Source organism: Mastigoproctus giganteus, chromosome 4, assembly GCF_048544385.1.
Source record: "Mastigoproctus giganteus isolate SK-2022 chromosome 4, ASM4854438v1, whole genome shotgun sequence".
Taxonomy (NCBI): domain Eukaryota; kingdom Metazoa; phylum Arthropoda; class Arachnida; order Uropygi; family Thelyphonidae; genus Mastigoproctus; species Mastigoproctus giganteus.
In genome coordinates, this window is record NC_143578.1 from 200,318,785 (window position 1) to 200,335,098 (window position 16,314).

Below are 16,314 nucleotides of genomic sequence, written 5' to 3' on the forward strand. Positions count from 1 at the left end.
ATTATGCTACAATGAGTTACTCTTCATTCATGCATATCTTGAAACATGCAATAACTGCCTCCACTTTGGTATAGTCTTTAGAACCCACTTCCTTCTAAGTTTAAACAGTGACTCATACCCTCAAAAGTTTCTTCACTATTATTGGATTATTTTTAATGATATAAGAGGAAGAAGCACATAAAAATTTAATGATGAAACCAAAAATACACTTCCAGCAACACACTGATTTTACATTATGTTTGCTCTGTTTTCAAGATACAGCAGAATTTTGTTTAATGACATTCTTTTATAGTTTTTCTTAAAGAACTGGAAGTGGTTGTTGAAGAACTAATGTTATATTAGGTAGCAGGCACTTGATGGTGATTGTACATAGGCCACTCTACTCTTAAATGATAAACATCTATTCAAAATATGAAAAATGAGAGAATGTGTCAATGATACTCACTGTTTTCCCCATAGTTTGCTTTGGTCCAACTGTAATGTCTAATCTTCCCCCACTAATCTCTTTAAAGGAAATGTGATGTCTTACATACAATGGAATGGCTACCATACTGAAAACAATACAGAAAAGAAATTATTTTGATATGCTAAATAAATTCCCAATTTTTTATTTTTAAAATAACATAAGACTGGATATAAAGTGGCATTCATCTTAAGTCTTGAAAAAATATCTTCACATCAAAAAGAGATGCATGATTTTAATGATTTTTTTGGTTGCAGAAGAATAACTGAAGACAGAATTGGAATGTCCTTTAAAGATAGATGAAGCTTATACATAACTGTATAATGTGTTTTATGAATTTAAAAAGGGTTCAAGAACTACTGATGCAACGTAACAGTATGGTTTGTGTTGCATTCATAACCAAACATTCTAGCCAAAGGAAAAATGTAATGCAGGCCTGATCTAACATAAATGAAAGCACTACTCTGAATTTCTGACAACTAGGAGGAATTTGTTACAATATAGAAACTAACTTTACATTAAAATTTAAAATAGCTACATAATGTGAGTTCTCTTCCTCAATAGATAAAACTACGGTTAACAATTCAAAAAAAATAAAATAAATAACATTTACATGCTGAAGTACTTAATAAGCCTGATAGTGACTGTCCTGGATGCTGACTGATGTCTTGTAGAGCTATTTGCATTTTTCATGGAGAAGGCTTTGCATATTTGGTAGTCTTAACGTTTCAAAGTAGTGCTGAACTAGGAGCTCTGATCTAGTCAATTCACCTCATTTTAATGAGTGAAGTGATAACAGCACTGAAGTTGTAGAATTAAAACTCAAAAAAAAATTGCTCAAAGACTCAATAAAACGCATACCACCATTTGCATACTTACTTTTAATAAGTTTGAAAGGGTACAGAATGGTAAACAATAAATAGCTCGCTCGCTCTCTCTCTCTCTTAGGACAAGCAATGTTGTGAGCCTGGAACATAATGTGAGTGGAGATGGTGAATTTTATATGTGAACAGTCATTGCAAAAGTCAGCAGTTAGATTTGTTACCTACCCTGAAAGTATATTTAATGAAGTTTTCTTCGAATCTACCACTTTTCCAGACGTTAAAAAATTTCATCTAATCTCTTTTGCCTATATCTACAAAAGGTTTTTTTTTTTTTTTTTTTGATTTGGTAGTTGTTGGCGCATCGACTTCTGTGGCCATATTGCACCTCCCAAGGTTTTTGCAGTACTTTGATCCAAGCCCGAGGCGGGAATCGAACCCGCGACCTTTGGGTTGCCGGGCAGGTACTTTACCCACTCGGCTAGCCCGGTCGTCTACAAAAGGTTATGCTTTGAATATACTGGAATATGAAGTACATAATTCCTTTCGAACTGTTACAACCAAATCAGACTATAACTGCTTAACAATATTATAAAGAGACAGATCATTTAAACTAAGCTGCAATCACAAATTGACTTGCACTGATAAATTTAAGAGGAGTAACACTCCTGTACATGAAATCGCAAACCTCACTGCAAGAATGATTCAGAAAAAAAAAAAAAACTATCCCTACAGTTGCATAGCAGCCAACTTTTAACTTTCAAAAAGGTGGAGATCATGATTTGTAAATAAAAAGAAAACAAGAGTTTTTAGGGCCAAAGCAGATTTAGCGCTTCCCAAAAAATGGGAGTTTTTTTAAAGTTCACACTGTTAAAAATTAAATTTCACATTAAAATACAGTCATTTTACATTAAAATACAGCCATAGGATTGTTTACCAGTACAGTATGCTCTTAAACATTAGCTTATCTAACATTTTTCTGTCTGTGGATATTCTATTAGACATCATGAAACAATCTGGGACAATTTTGTGAAGTGAATAAGTTATTTCTTGTGTAAAAAATTATTTTCATAAAAGTCATATGTATAGCTATTTACAGAGATATGCAACCTGAACTTCCTCTTCCACCACAGCCAATTTTGACAAGGTGGGGAAACATGATTATTTGTAGAACTGTTTTATGCCAAAACAGTTTCTACATAAAAAAAAAAAAAAGTTGTTGGTGCTTGGATGCTGTTGGCATTGATGGAAATTACTTCCAATTCTTTGGCTGGAAAAAATATACTTTTATTGACTCATTTTGATTGGTTACCTAATTCTATAACCCAAACTTGAAGCATGGGGGCCTTTCTTTGAACAGTGCAATTGAATAAATAGATAAAAGTTCAGTTAGAAATTCATGTTTTAAAAAATAACTCCTTTGTTAATGGAAATGAGCAGGAACTTCCATTTCAAGTAGAAGAGTAAAATTTATGGTAATCTCAAAACAGGAAATTTATCTCCACATTGGTACTATTATTTATTGGAACAATTCTAACCAAACTTTTAGTACAACTGTAAGAATTAAGATTTCCATACTTAATAAGTGGTATTTATAACCCAAAATCCTACTAAAATAATAGTGAAGAAACTGAACTTAAAAAATTTATTTAACATTTCTAACTGCAATACTGTGTCACAGGCATTATCCCTTCCCTACACACTAAATTATGAATTATGCTGCTTTTTAATGTCTATGGTAGTTTGTTACATTTGTGCATATCTGATTCAGAGAGGCTTATTCTGAAAAGATTCTTCCCTATAAACAGAATTAGTCTTTGGATAGTTATCTTAATTTCTGTTACTGAATTAGAATATAATGCAATGAAACCAACTTCGTTTTTTTCCCCCCCTGATATAAGAGAAAGATGTATTCTAATCAGTTAACAGATTTTTTGTCTTTGCAAAGAACTGTAAATAACCTTATGAATTTAAATATATCTAATCTTGCATTTTTTTTTTTTTATGGTATATGAGTTCCAAAAAACAACCTGTGAGCAATCAATATCATATGCTGAAACCTTTCTAGGTATAACTAGAATATAATTAAACTCATACATTTTATATATATAAAAAAGGGGAACCTGTGAATATATTTAAAGAGGAGAGAAAGGGGAAACCACCAAATGTTATAATGATTAAATGAATTTTTTTTTTTTTTTTTTTTTTTGATTTTTACAGGAATAAAACTGTGGCAACACAGCCTCGATTAAAATAAAAGCAATTTTAATAAGATAAAACCAACCACTGAGTCAGATATGAGAAGCTTTGAGTGAGTGAGTGAGAGTGTGAGAGAGAGAGAGAGAGAGAGAGCACCTGATATTATGACATCTTAATACAATCCATCACATACTATGGTAGATTAAGTTATAGCAATATGAAGTGAAGCATTTTTCCATGAAAAATACTTCAAAACAGTCTAAATGAACATGATTTCTTTGGCCATTATCAGTGATTTTTTTCTTTTAATTGCACTAAATTTTACACTATATTTGTTATAATGAAATCATTTCACTTATGGATATAAGTAAAATGATTCAGCTTAATAACAAATTGGTCAGGTTTTATTAAATCTTATTACAACAGACTTTTTTATATATGTTATCTAAGGAATGGGCCTTCCACAGTACTCAGTTTGTTTAGATCTGTTGAGAATAACAAAAAATTTAATACAATTTTTTAATGTTAAACTACATACTTACTTTTGTGATCCTATATGGTAAGATATGAGTCTAAAATTACCATCAGGTGGAACAAATGACAAAATTCTTTCTGACTAGAAATGAAAAGATCAAGTATTCCTCATTAGAAGAATGATACAGAAATATGTATCTATATACCTTACATAAAATATACACATTTTAAGATACATTTTCCAGTAAAATTCTAAAAGGATAGTGGAACATAATGAACATCCATCATTGGTAGATTCAATGATTAAGCTCGAGATACATTTGTAGTAAATGCATAAAATTAATACAAAGAATGAACTTTCCTATCTCATTAAATTATTTCTTTAATCAACCCCTATTTTTTTTATTAAACAACAAACTTATCTTCAGCTGTCTATTGTAGGTTTTATACATAGTTTAATTAAAGTCAATAAAATTTTTTTTAAAAATTTGGATAAAATTTTAATAAAAAAAAACTTTTCAAATTTCTATGACTGCTTTTCAATATTAATGAAAAGTAACCACACACTTAAGCTGAATGACACTCTAGTAATGTTATTTTGTCAGCTAACAGACAAGTCATTTTCTAGATGGAAGTGGTTGACATTATTGAGACTTCATAAGTTTGTTTGTTTTGTTTTTTTTTTAGGAGCATTAGCAACTAAGGCCATATTGCTCCGGGATATGCGGTGGTCATTCCCTGACCTTTCCGCATCCTCTGTATTTGGTGGTGACGGGCTCGAACCCCAGTCTAATCAAGAAGCGTGTGCTACGCACTGCTGCTCCTTCCCACCTGGCTACTGAGGCGCCTGACTTCATAAGTGGTGGCAATGAAAGTGCTAGAGACAATTCATGTGCAATGCTTATGGAGGTACAAGGGATAGTCAATAAGCATTTACCTAGAAATATCTCAGTTAGGATTTGATATTATGTATATATACTACCGGTATCCCCCCATTAGTACATAAGTTGATGCCCCCCCCCCTCTAGATCCATTGGTTACTAAATTGGACCTGTGAAAGGTAATATGCTGGATACCACCTTTGAGAAGGTTGAGGTCTGATCTATTATAAAAATTCTTCATTTGCAAGGCAAAGAAGCAAAAAAAATCCATGAGGCAAAGGAAGCTGATATGGGGCGGATTGCCAATCATATCAGACTGAAAAATTGTAAAACACAGTTCAGGTCTGGGCAAAGCAATATACATGATGACCCAAAAGAAGGAAGACCTATCTCAGCCACAGACTTTGTCACTTAGGCTAAAGTGCAACAGCTAGTCCTCAAAGACAAATATGTGACTTAAAATTTTATAGAAAATGAAATGAAAATTAACCATGGGCCAGTTTGCACCATAATGCACAAGTTCTTGCATATCTAAGGCAGCAGCCTAATGAGTTCCAAAAAGTTGAGGCTTTAGAGAAAAAAAGAGAGAGAGAGAGAGAGAGAGAGAGAGAGAGAGAGAGAGAGAGAGAGAGAGAGGGAGGGAGGGAGGGAGGGAGAGAGAGAGAGACTTTAATTAAACAATTATAATATTTTTGATGAATTCTGATGAACAATTATAATAAAAATTTGATTTAGACTTTTCTTAATGAAGGTCTCATGCTACCTTGTAATGTGTTATATTCAGCCAGAAAATTCAACATAGAGTTGACCGTGAACAGGGCTATATTAAACATAGAAATCTGGAAGGAGCTGCATCCGGGCACCAACTCTCAAGGATGGCAAAAAGAACTTACACCTTTTCATGCTTAAAAAAGGAAGAATGACAAAATAAAAAATGAGTCAATTCCATATTTTGAGGGGGGGCTGCATTTGCATGTTTGAATCCAGGCAGAAACACACAGTCATAATACAACCATAATACAACAGTGAATTGAAAAATGCATAGGTTGATCATTTAATTCATGGAATCGCAGTGTGATCGTACCACCACTCAAGTTTTGGTGAATGGTTAACAAATGAAAGGACAGTGTATGTTCACGAATACACTGACACAGCTACAAGTTCTTGAACGTTGTTTGATAGCTGCAAAGTGGCCTTAAATTATGTGCTTTTAGTGTGAATTGCTTTGTGACGAGCTACATAATGAAAGATTTGAAGACTAAGCAATGTTTGGCTATATGTATCTGATGAAGTATTTGCTACAGAAACTGAGAGAAATGTTAGAGGCTTGTAAAGACAAGGGTTTGAAGAAAATTGCAATTTTCAAGTGGCACAAATGCATCACAGTTTGTCCAGAATCTGTGGCTGACAACCCACAGCCTGGACAATGAAGGCCTGAATTGAACACTGCACTGAAAAGTCAACATTATGACTCAGATGAGGAAACTCAAAAAGTCATAATACCCACTCTCAAAGACTTATCAAGACACAGCTTCTGGGAATGCTTCTACAAATAAGTTCATCAACACTAGATACATCTAACATCTAAATACTAGTGTATACAATTTGAAGGAAATTATTTTGAAAAGATAATAGCACTGGCAGACATTGGACATGACTTAAGATAGGTCCATTCCACATATTAAATGATCAACCAGTGTATATTCCAATTTTATTGAATAAATGGACCCTATTATATGCTAACTGTTGTCATAAATACTAAAGAAACTTAGCAGTCCTGTGGCATTACAGTGGCTAGAACGGCTGCTCTCTCATGTTGAGTGGAAATGGTCTGCGTTCAATTTTCATCAGCAACCGAAGTTGGGAGATAGTTCCAATCAGAGCTGAGAGGCATTTCCTGTAGGTACAGAAGCTTTTATGGGCTTTTTTAACTCTATGGCTGAATTATCAGCCTTACGGGTAGTGCTATGATCATTTCTCTTAGTCCATTTTTGATTTTGTCTCTCTTCCCTTCTAATTCTTTTAATTACCTTAATTCTAATCTTTTCTGTGATATTTATACTTTTTCCTTCACACTCTGTTTTCTTTTTACAAATTATATATATGCATGCATGCACTATATATATATATATATATATAAACTGTATGGACTGTATTCTCATTTCTTATATATTCTTGTTCTTTTAAGTTTGGCTTTGCATTGTAAGAGATCTTAGCTACTAAATTTTTATTTTTAACTGCATAAGGACCATCATTATGCATATCTATTGCCCTGGCATGCTGATAAATTATTTGTCAGTTGTGGTGATGCACTGATTTGTTTAACATTTGAAATGCAGTGATTCAGTTGACTGCTGTTGTTTTATGGCCTTCTGATGAGATGGGACTGAATAGTTGCTGTTTTAATTTATTTTTCTTTCACATACTGGTTATGCTGTTGTTGGTTGTTAGTATTATCATTAGTAATATTTCATATTATTATGCTTTACTGCTACCTAAGGAGCACCATTCTAATTTATTCATAATTAGCTTGTAAGTTTGACATATTTGACTTTTAATTTATGAATTTCAAATTATTGAGTCCATATTCCTTCTGCAACACCCTTATTCTTAATTTAATTTCTTTCCCTTCCTATCTTCACTGTTTCTTTATGCAATGATTTTCATTGTAAATGGATCATGCTTGGATTACTCGCTCTGCTAGATTATTCTTAATTTAATGCGTTGATAATTTAATTTACATTATATATATAATTAACATAAATGAGAATATAAATAACATTTATGATATTAATTACTGTGTAGGTGGATTTTTCTTCATGTAAATAAGAATATAAACAAATATCTTTAAGTGCTATACTAACAAGGAGTTAAGTAAAAACAACTGTAAGTAAGAATTTAAAGTATATGTAAGTATGGTAGACTCAGATGTTTACTGTGCATGATGCAACCTTAGAGGCAGGAAGGACAGCTAAGTAGAAATATAAAGAAAGATTTTCAAAGCTAAAATAAGGAGAAGAATTAATAATAATAATACTAACAACTCTCTCTCAGGTTGGGTAATTACAAACCCAGCTTACCCTAGCATTTAAACACTTCAATCCTTCACTTTTAATTTTGCTTTATAAACTTCATTTCCACTAATCTGCCTTTTAGAGTTATTCATTTCTCTTAGTCAGATTGGCACGATTTCTATCCTTTGTTTTTTCTTTTCTCCTATTTCCTACTTATTTGCTTCCTCCTTCCTTATCCTCCAGTTCATTTCCTTTCTTTTTTTTTTGGGTCTTAACATCGTAAAGACCCATTGTCTCCTGTTGTGGCTCACCGAGTTATGAATTAGCTAAGTTCGTCTCAGGGCTCCTTTCTCCTCTAGTAGGCAAGACCACCAACACCATCTCCAACAATAGTGAATTCATAGAATGGATCCGAACCATATCCATCTCACAAGATCAAATCATGGCATCATTTGATGTAGTTTCACTTTTCACCTCCATCCCAGTAGAACTTGCCATCACATGTGCAAAGCAACTCTTAGATAATGACCAAACCCTTGGCAGCAGAACCAAACTAACACCAGACGATATCTCCGCTGCCCTCAGACTGTGCTTAACAGACGGTGCAATCATGTTCAACGATTCCATTTACTAACAAGTACACGGCACAGCCATGGGTTCCCCGGTTAGTTCGGTTACAGCAAACATCACGATGGAGGAATCAGAGGGTCGTGCATTTACAAATGTACCAGATTCCATTACCTTTTGGTGTCGCTACATGGACGATGTGTTCGTGGTTATCCCCAGAAATTCAGGTGACCGAATCTTAGACCACCTCAATTCTCTGTCGCCTTTCATAAAATTCACCATCGAGCTAGAGTCGGACAACACCATATCATACTTAGACACCCGTGTCCGGCGCAAGGGCACGCGCTTGAAGACAACTGTCCATCGTAAACCAATGTGTGCTGGCCAATTTACCAACTTCTAGTAAGCACACGCGCGTAGCCATCTTCTTGCCACTGCACAAACCTTGCTAACTCGTGTCTGGACACATTAGCTCTGTAAATGAGAGGCGCATAGTGTTAGGGTCGGGCGCCACCTGTGGTTTCCCACATCTGCGCCATACGTACACTGTGAAGAAATACAGAACACTGTAAATGCCAGAAAAAGTGTAGTGTGTTGAATGTGTAGTTTTGTGTTGGGCTCTGTTGTGTGTCCTGGCATTTGGCCGCAGGGCCCCTGGTGGAACCCCACGTTGCCCGCACACACCACTAGGAGGTAGCCAGGCTGCCCATTATTCTCTGGCAGGTCTCCGTCAGGGTCGCCTGAGCTTCCTGAACGGAGACCAATTAAAAAAAAATAATAATAAAAAAAAATAATAAAATAATAATAAAAAAATAAATAATAATAATAAAATAATAATAAATAAATAAAAAATAATAATAAAAAAATAAAAATAATAATAATGAAATTAAAAAAAAATAAAAATAAATAAATAATAATAATAAAAAATAATAATAACAACAAATAAATAAAAAAATAAATAAAAAAAAAAATAAATAAATAAATAAAATAAAATAAAAAAATAAAATAAATAAATAAATAAAATAAAATAAAAATAATAATAATAATAACAAATAAATAAAAATAAAATAAAATAAAATAAAAAATAAATAAATAAAAATAAAAAAATAAAAAAATAATAAAAAAATAAAAAAATAATAATAATAACAAATAAATAAAAATAAAATAAAATAAAATAAAAAATAAATAAATAAAAATAAAATAAAATAAAATAAAAAAATAAATAAATAAAAATAAAAAAATAAAAAATATAAAAAAAAATAAATAAATAAAATTAAAAAATAATAATAAAAAAACCAATAATAATAAAATAAAAAAAATAAATAAATAAAATTAAAAAATAATAATAAAAAAAACCAATAATAATAAAATAAAATAAATAAAAAATAAGGTAGAGTGCGGCAGTACGGAAGAAGTGGGGGATGAAAGTAAGAGTAAGGTGATGTAGGTAAGGGCATCCCATAAATTGACAGTGGAGCATATGCCCCACCAGGAGAAAAGGGGAGGGGATAACTCCAGAAGGGTAGAAAAACCACTCAGCGAGAGTGCTGAGTGTGACTTATATTTTGCGGTGGAGTGGTCAAGACCACTGGAGCCTACCAAACCATATGGAAAGTTAGCAGGTAATCCTACTTTGGATGTTCCAGGGTTAGCAAGTCGATGCTGGTAAAACAGTCAAGTACAGATTTTTTACTTCAAGTTTGAGTAAGTCCTTTACAGGTTTCTATCCCTGGCTTGAGTTGGTTGTAGAGTCCTGCGCCTAGAAAAGAGGTTCTGTGCGTACTCCGTTAATGATTTATAATATTGTTCTTCAGAAATTAGCAGGTGCTCCTGTCCTTGAGGTATGTGTTGTAGCCTGGTGTACAGTGTTCCTCGAAGATCGTTATAAATTGGGCAGTTATAAAGAAGATGGTCCCAATCTTCAATTTCTCCACATGTACAGTAGGGATTATTGATGATTCCCAAGGTAGTCAACTTATGATTTATAGAGCCGTGTCCAGTTATAACATATGTACAGTAGAGGCCAGGAGAGAACCAAGGCGACGACTTTGGATAAACTAGTTTGACATTCGGGATGAATTTCTTAGTTATCAGGCCCTTGTCCGTCTCCTCCCATCTTGTCTGCCAGATTTGTAGTAGCATGGCAGCTAGTTTTTTCTTTTCTTGCTTGCAGTCAGTGCGGGTGTCGATGGTATGTCCAAAGATGGTAGCTGGGATTCCCCGCGACAGGCAGTAGTGCAATCCTCGACGGATAACCTCCAAGTCAAGGGGGAGGACACCTGCAAGAACCTGTAGGGCCGGAGAACTTACTGTGCAACAGGCCCTGATAATGGCAAGCAGTATACTTCGCTGAATTGTTTCCAGTTTGCATTTATTGCGAACAATTATTGCTCTATGGTACCAAATCCCGGATCCGTATGTAATAACAGGGAGGAATATAGCGTTATACAGGAGTTTGAGTGTTCTCCGGTTCAGACCCCAGTCACACCTGCTTACTCGGACGATTAAGGCTGCATAAAGTCAAGGCGGATCTTACGAGGTGTGGCTATCCCATCAATACCCTTGACAGGTGTGACCTACAGACACATGGCCACGTAGCGACCAACATAAACATCCAAGGTAACTCAGCCGCGAGCACCTTTATCCCATACTACCCAAACATATCACAACAGGTTTGTAGAGTCTTAAAATCACATGGAATAAAATGTGTACAACTCCCAGGCAGAAAATTACGATCCCTCATCTCTAAGGTAAAAACACCGGTCCCCACCTTACTACAAAGCGGATTGGTCTACCGCATATCTTGCCATGACTGCACTAGCTGCTACATCGGGGAAACTGGGAGACGGCTCTAAAAACGCCTTTCCGAACACAAAAGAGCAATCTGCTTAGTGGATGTGGAGCACTCAGCTATTGCCGAACACATTTGGGCAACCCACCACGACATTGACCCACACCGCGATGTCGTGATTGTGGATAAGTCCCGCCACTATCGACGACGTGCCTGGTTGGAGTCGTTGAACATCAAATGCTCTAATACCTCAGTCAACAGGAACAGTGGATGTCAAGTTCACCCTATCATCGAAACAACAATCCTGACTATTGACAAACGCTGGCAACATCCGCATGCATCACAGCCACAGGCTTCAACATCCAACAATTAATCACGCACTTCACGTACAAGATTGGCAAGGCGCCTCCGTAGCCAGGTGGGAAGGAGCAGCAGTGCGTAGCACACGCTTCTTGATTAGACCGGGGTTTGAGCCAGTCACCACCAAATACGGAGGATGCGGAAAGGTCAAGGAATGACCACTGCATATACCCGGAACAATATGGCCTTAGTTGCTAATGCTCCTAAAAACCAAATAACAAACAAACAAACAAACAAGATTGGCAGTACACATCCTCAGGCTCCATTCTTAACTGTCAGTTTAACTGAAGAAGGTTGACAAAACAACTGAAAGCTTTTTGTTTGTATGTATCTAATCTAATATACATATATTTTCTATTATTAAACTTGTCACAATCTATTTTTTGTATCCGTTTTTGCTCTGTGTTACAGTAATTTTAGTTTTGATAGCCCATGGTTCAGTGTAACTATATCAGTCAGTTGTTCATTTCTTGTGCCTTTCCTTTTGCAGCACTCATTTATTGACAAAATTGAATAGATACATATTGTATGTTAAGGCACAAAAATTGCAGTTCGTTTGGATGCAAGTTTGTGTTCCAGCAGTGAACATGTTAATGATATATTTACATGTTATATTTACACATGATACATAGCACTGGGACCACCACTTTTACCAAATGCATTTTCTAAATTTATAATATTATTTTTATTATCTTATTATTACCTATATTAGTACTATTTCCTTTATGATCTACTTATATTAGTTTAGATATATGAAACATGGCCCAGATGGATTATCACAGTTGTGGTTCCTGATGAAGTTTGCTGTGACGTTCCACCATAATATTCTTTCACTACTGATGTTTTGAATTTATTTTACACCTTTCCTTGGTCATGAATATTTAATAATTGTGCATTATTTGCTAAAAAAAAAAAACTAAAGAATTTAAGCATTAATGTTGATAAGTAATTTTGTAGATATTATCTTTCTCATATTGATTATATACATTATTACTATTTGTATTATTTCTTCACCATCTTTTAGCTTTTAAAATCTTCTTTTCTTATATTTGTACTACCTTTTTCTTATACTTCCCTTTCCTTACTTCCTTTAGGTTGGCATCCTCCGCCAACCCACACTGGACCAGCGGCAGATTATGGCCCATTTACCTCAACATGAATCGTTGAGGAGGTTTCAATCCTGCAATGGATTGATAATGGCTGCAGTTTTTTTTTTGTCTGCACAATGAAGACCTCAGCCTACCATACTACATATACTTTAAATTCTTACTTACAATAGTGTGTGTGTACACACACAATCTCAACACAAGTTTTATTCAAAGCTAAATACAATAAGCAGAAAGTATATATCTAAGAATAAATGTACTATTTTTCAACTAACCTCCCAACGCCTAAAACGAACACACGGATGGAAGCTGACATCATCAAAAACACGAGGGTTTACAAACGATAAACTAAGGTCTGGCATGCCACTCAATTTAATACAGCAATCAATCTAGGTAACAAAAAACAATTATTAATGATTAAGAGAAGCTACTTTATATATGATTAATTATTTCATTGCAATTAAATTCTTACATTAAGAATTTAAATTTTTCTCACAAACAAGCATATGGGGACATTATAACAACTCATAAATATAAAGTGCATAAAAGGTATAAAAATAGATCACAGCAATTAAGAATTGACTCTGGGTAATTACATTTGCTGTGATCTAGTTTAACCCTCTCAATATCTTTTAGTCTGTCTGCTTCTGATGGAGCAATGAGATCATGCTTTATTTATTAGGGTTTGGACAATGCCACATCATAGAGCAGTCATATGAAATGAATTATAGTTGGTGTATTGTCTTGTGGACATAGGCTTGTGATGAACTGATGTTATTAGATGTCATCCAATCTTTAAATCATGATATCTAAGAATGGAAGTGAGTGATTTTTCTTGATTTCCGTAGCGAATTTCAAAAATTCAAGTTTACTGTTATGATAGGCTAAGAATACAGTTTTGTTGCCCGTGAGAAGTATAATGAATACATTGTCAATGTACTTGTACAGGTAAATGGAGAAAATTAAGAAGGACGTTAGATTCAAAATCCTCTGTGAAAGTGGTTTTCCAAGTGAGAACTAATGGTAGAGCCCATGGCAGTTATCTAAGCACATATGTATTACAGAGATGTCTACAGTAGTGAGTTTAGTTCTATTATTTAAGTATGGTCACTTTCCAGTTTTCAATGAACACTGTTCACAGCATTGGTTTTGGTAATGTGGGTATATAAGGTAATAACATCATAAGAGATCAGGAAATCTTGTTCACTGATATTCTGGTTTTTCAAACATTGTATAAAATCTTGACTTGAATTTACTCTAAAATCTGTTCTTCTTCCAGAGACAGTGTGATGTTAGATATAAAGCATGAAAGTTTGTGTATAGGGGTGCCGATGCCAAATATGATCAGGCATAAGGAATGTCTGGTTTATGGACTTGGAAGCACACAGAAACAACTGCAATTGCAGCCAGTAGTCAGTGGCGGACTAATAAAAAATCAGGCCCTAGGCAAGATTCTCATTTCGGGCCCCACCTAGGGTTGCCATCTTTCAGAAATTGTAATGGAGGACACAGTTGAATGGGTTAAAAAAGGTCTTCTATTACTAAATATAAAAATACAGGTCTTGTATTATGTTGAAAGCTAAAAGGAGTCCTCTGACTATAAAAAGTGTTTGAACACTCGTTATATTTACACATACAGAATAAAACATTTGAACTCTATTATTGAAGTTGCCAACTTAAATCAAATAGTTCATACCAACGTACAACAGAGGCATTGATTAAGTAACTAAATCTGCCTAATTAATGTGCAACTAGCACTATCTGGTGAACCGTTGTGTATACCATTCCTGGCACGGTATACATGATGATTCACCAGATAACGCGCCGTGCAAAGATGCTTTGATTGATTGGCACGAAACAAGTGGAACATTATAAATTTGAAATAAAATAACATAAAAAAAAATGTATAATAAAACTGTTTTACAGGTCCTAGGCAGTTACCTAGTCTGCCTAGGCCAAAGTCTGCCCCTGCTGGTAGTGTGCAGACTCCAATACTGCACACTACCAGCAGGGGCACACTACTACCAGGGTGCTTTTTACCAATCTTTCCTTTATTAAGCACTTCCTAAGCAAAGAATTAACTTCCTTTCAAGATAATTTAAAAATGGTGGTCAAGTGACTTTATATGTCATTGAGATATTCTAGTGGTTTATTTCTATAGTCATGCATGTTCATGACAACTGCTAAGTGTCTTTTATTTGCAAGGACAATTATTATGTCAGGTTTATTCTTGGCCAAACCCACTTTTTTTTTTTTTTTTTTTTGACAAATGGATGTCAAATTATGAAAGAGCATATCTCTTTACGTTAAATAGCTCATTTGCTTCAAAAAACTCAATAACCATTCTCATTTTTTACAAGCTGAAGAAATATCACTTTCAGTAAAACTAAAAGTATAGGTTATGAAATACCTGTTTCTTAGGGAAAACGCCAAAAAAAAAAAAAAATCATGCTGATTATGTTGGCAACATTAGGAGAGTATCCATGCTATTCAACCATCAAAAACTGTGGTGCAAATTTTAAAACGTTTTTTTTGACAAGGATGAAAACAGGACAGGAAAATTCAGATTTACTGTTAAGATAGGCCAAGAAAGCTGTTTTGCTGCCCAAAGAAAGTATGGTGAATACTGATGTATTCCACATACTTCAGTAGTGTGCCTTCTCCATAAGGTGATGGGAAAGGGGAATTAAAGAGGATATCAGATTAAAAAATCCTCCGTAACAAAGTTTATTTACCATGCTATTTGTTATTTTTTTTTTTTGGTTTTTAGGAGCATTAGCAACTAAGGCCATATTGCTCCGGGATATGCGGTGGTCAGTCCCTGACCTTTCACATCCTCCGTATTTGGTGGTGATGGGCTCGAACCCCGGTCTAATCAAGAAGCGTGTGCTACGCACTGCTGCTCCTTCCCACCTGGCTACGGAGGCGCCATTATTTACCATGCAAGAACTAATAGTGAACCCATGGCTAAACTATGGTATTATTTATACATGGTCTTTTCAAAAACAAACTTCACAACGTTTTACTTCACAAATGTCTGTAATAGCAAGTGCAGTTCTATTATTCAAAATATGATCACCTTCTAGATGTCTACAGATACTGTAAGATCAGCAAAAAAGACTAGAGCCAATTTAACAAATAGTTCAGCTACAATTAGTGATGGACATAATCAAATGATAATAGTTAATTATTTTAGTAATCAATATAATTGATTATAAGCAAATTAGTAATTTGTGATATCCGCAAGAACAGTCCACAATAATCACTTATGACATTTTCATAATCGAATATGTGCAATTAACCCCAGGGGTTCACATCTGGTGAGTACGGGCTTGGCACATCCAGGGTCCTGAGCTGGATATCATTCTTCTTTTTCTTGGTGATTCCATTCTACTTCTGACTCTTGTTCTCTCTGTCTCTGTCTCTCTCTCAGGGTAATTTTTTTTTTGGCTGGCGCAACATAAGCCTCAGGCTTCCTTGCACCATATGGCTAATAATAATAATAAATAATAATAATTGAATATGAAATCAACAACAATAGTAACTGTATGGATTACTGCCCAGAACTATATATACAGTAAACCCCCGCTATTCGCGGTATCTGTATTCACAGTCGCTGATTTAATATAAAATTAAAC

General features: G+C 34.5%; 1 protein-coding gene across 1 annotated transcript in view; it reads right to left on the reverse strand.

Annotated features, from left to right (window-relative positions):
* Window positions 1-16,314, reverse strand: part of cm (AP-3 complex subunit carmine) — a 136,772-nt gene that overhangs the window by 52,341 nt on the left and 68,117 nt on the right. The window contains exons 6-8 of the mRNA XM_090371985.1: window positions 12,952-13,065; window positions 4,026-4,099; window positions 446-551 (exon numbers count right to left, since the gene is read on the reverse strand). Of these exons, the coding sequence (XP_090228111.1) occupies window positions 446-551; window positions 4,026-4,099; window positions 12,952-13,065 (294 nt within the window). The remainder of the gene's footprint in view (window positions 1-445; window positions 552-4,025; window positions 4,100-12,951; window positions 13,066-16,314) is intronic.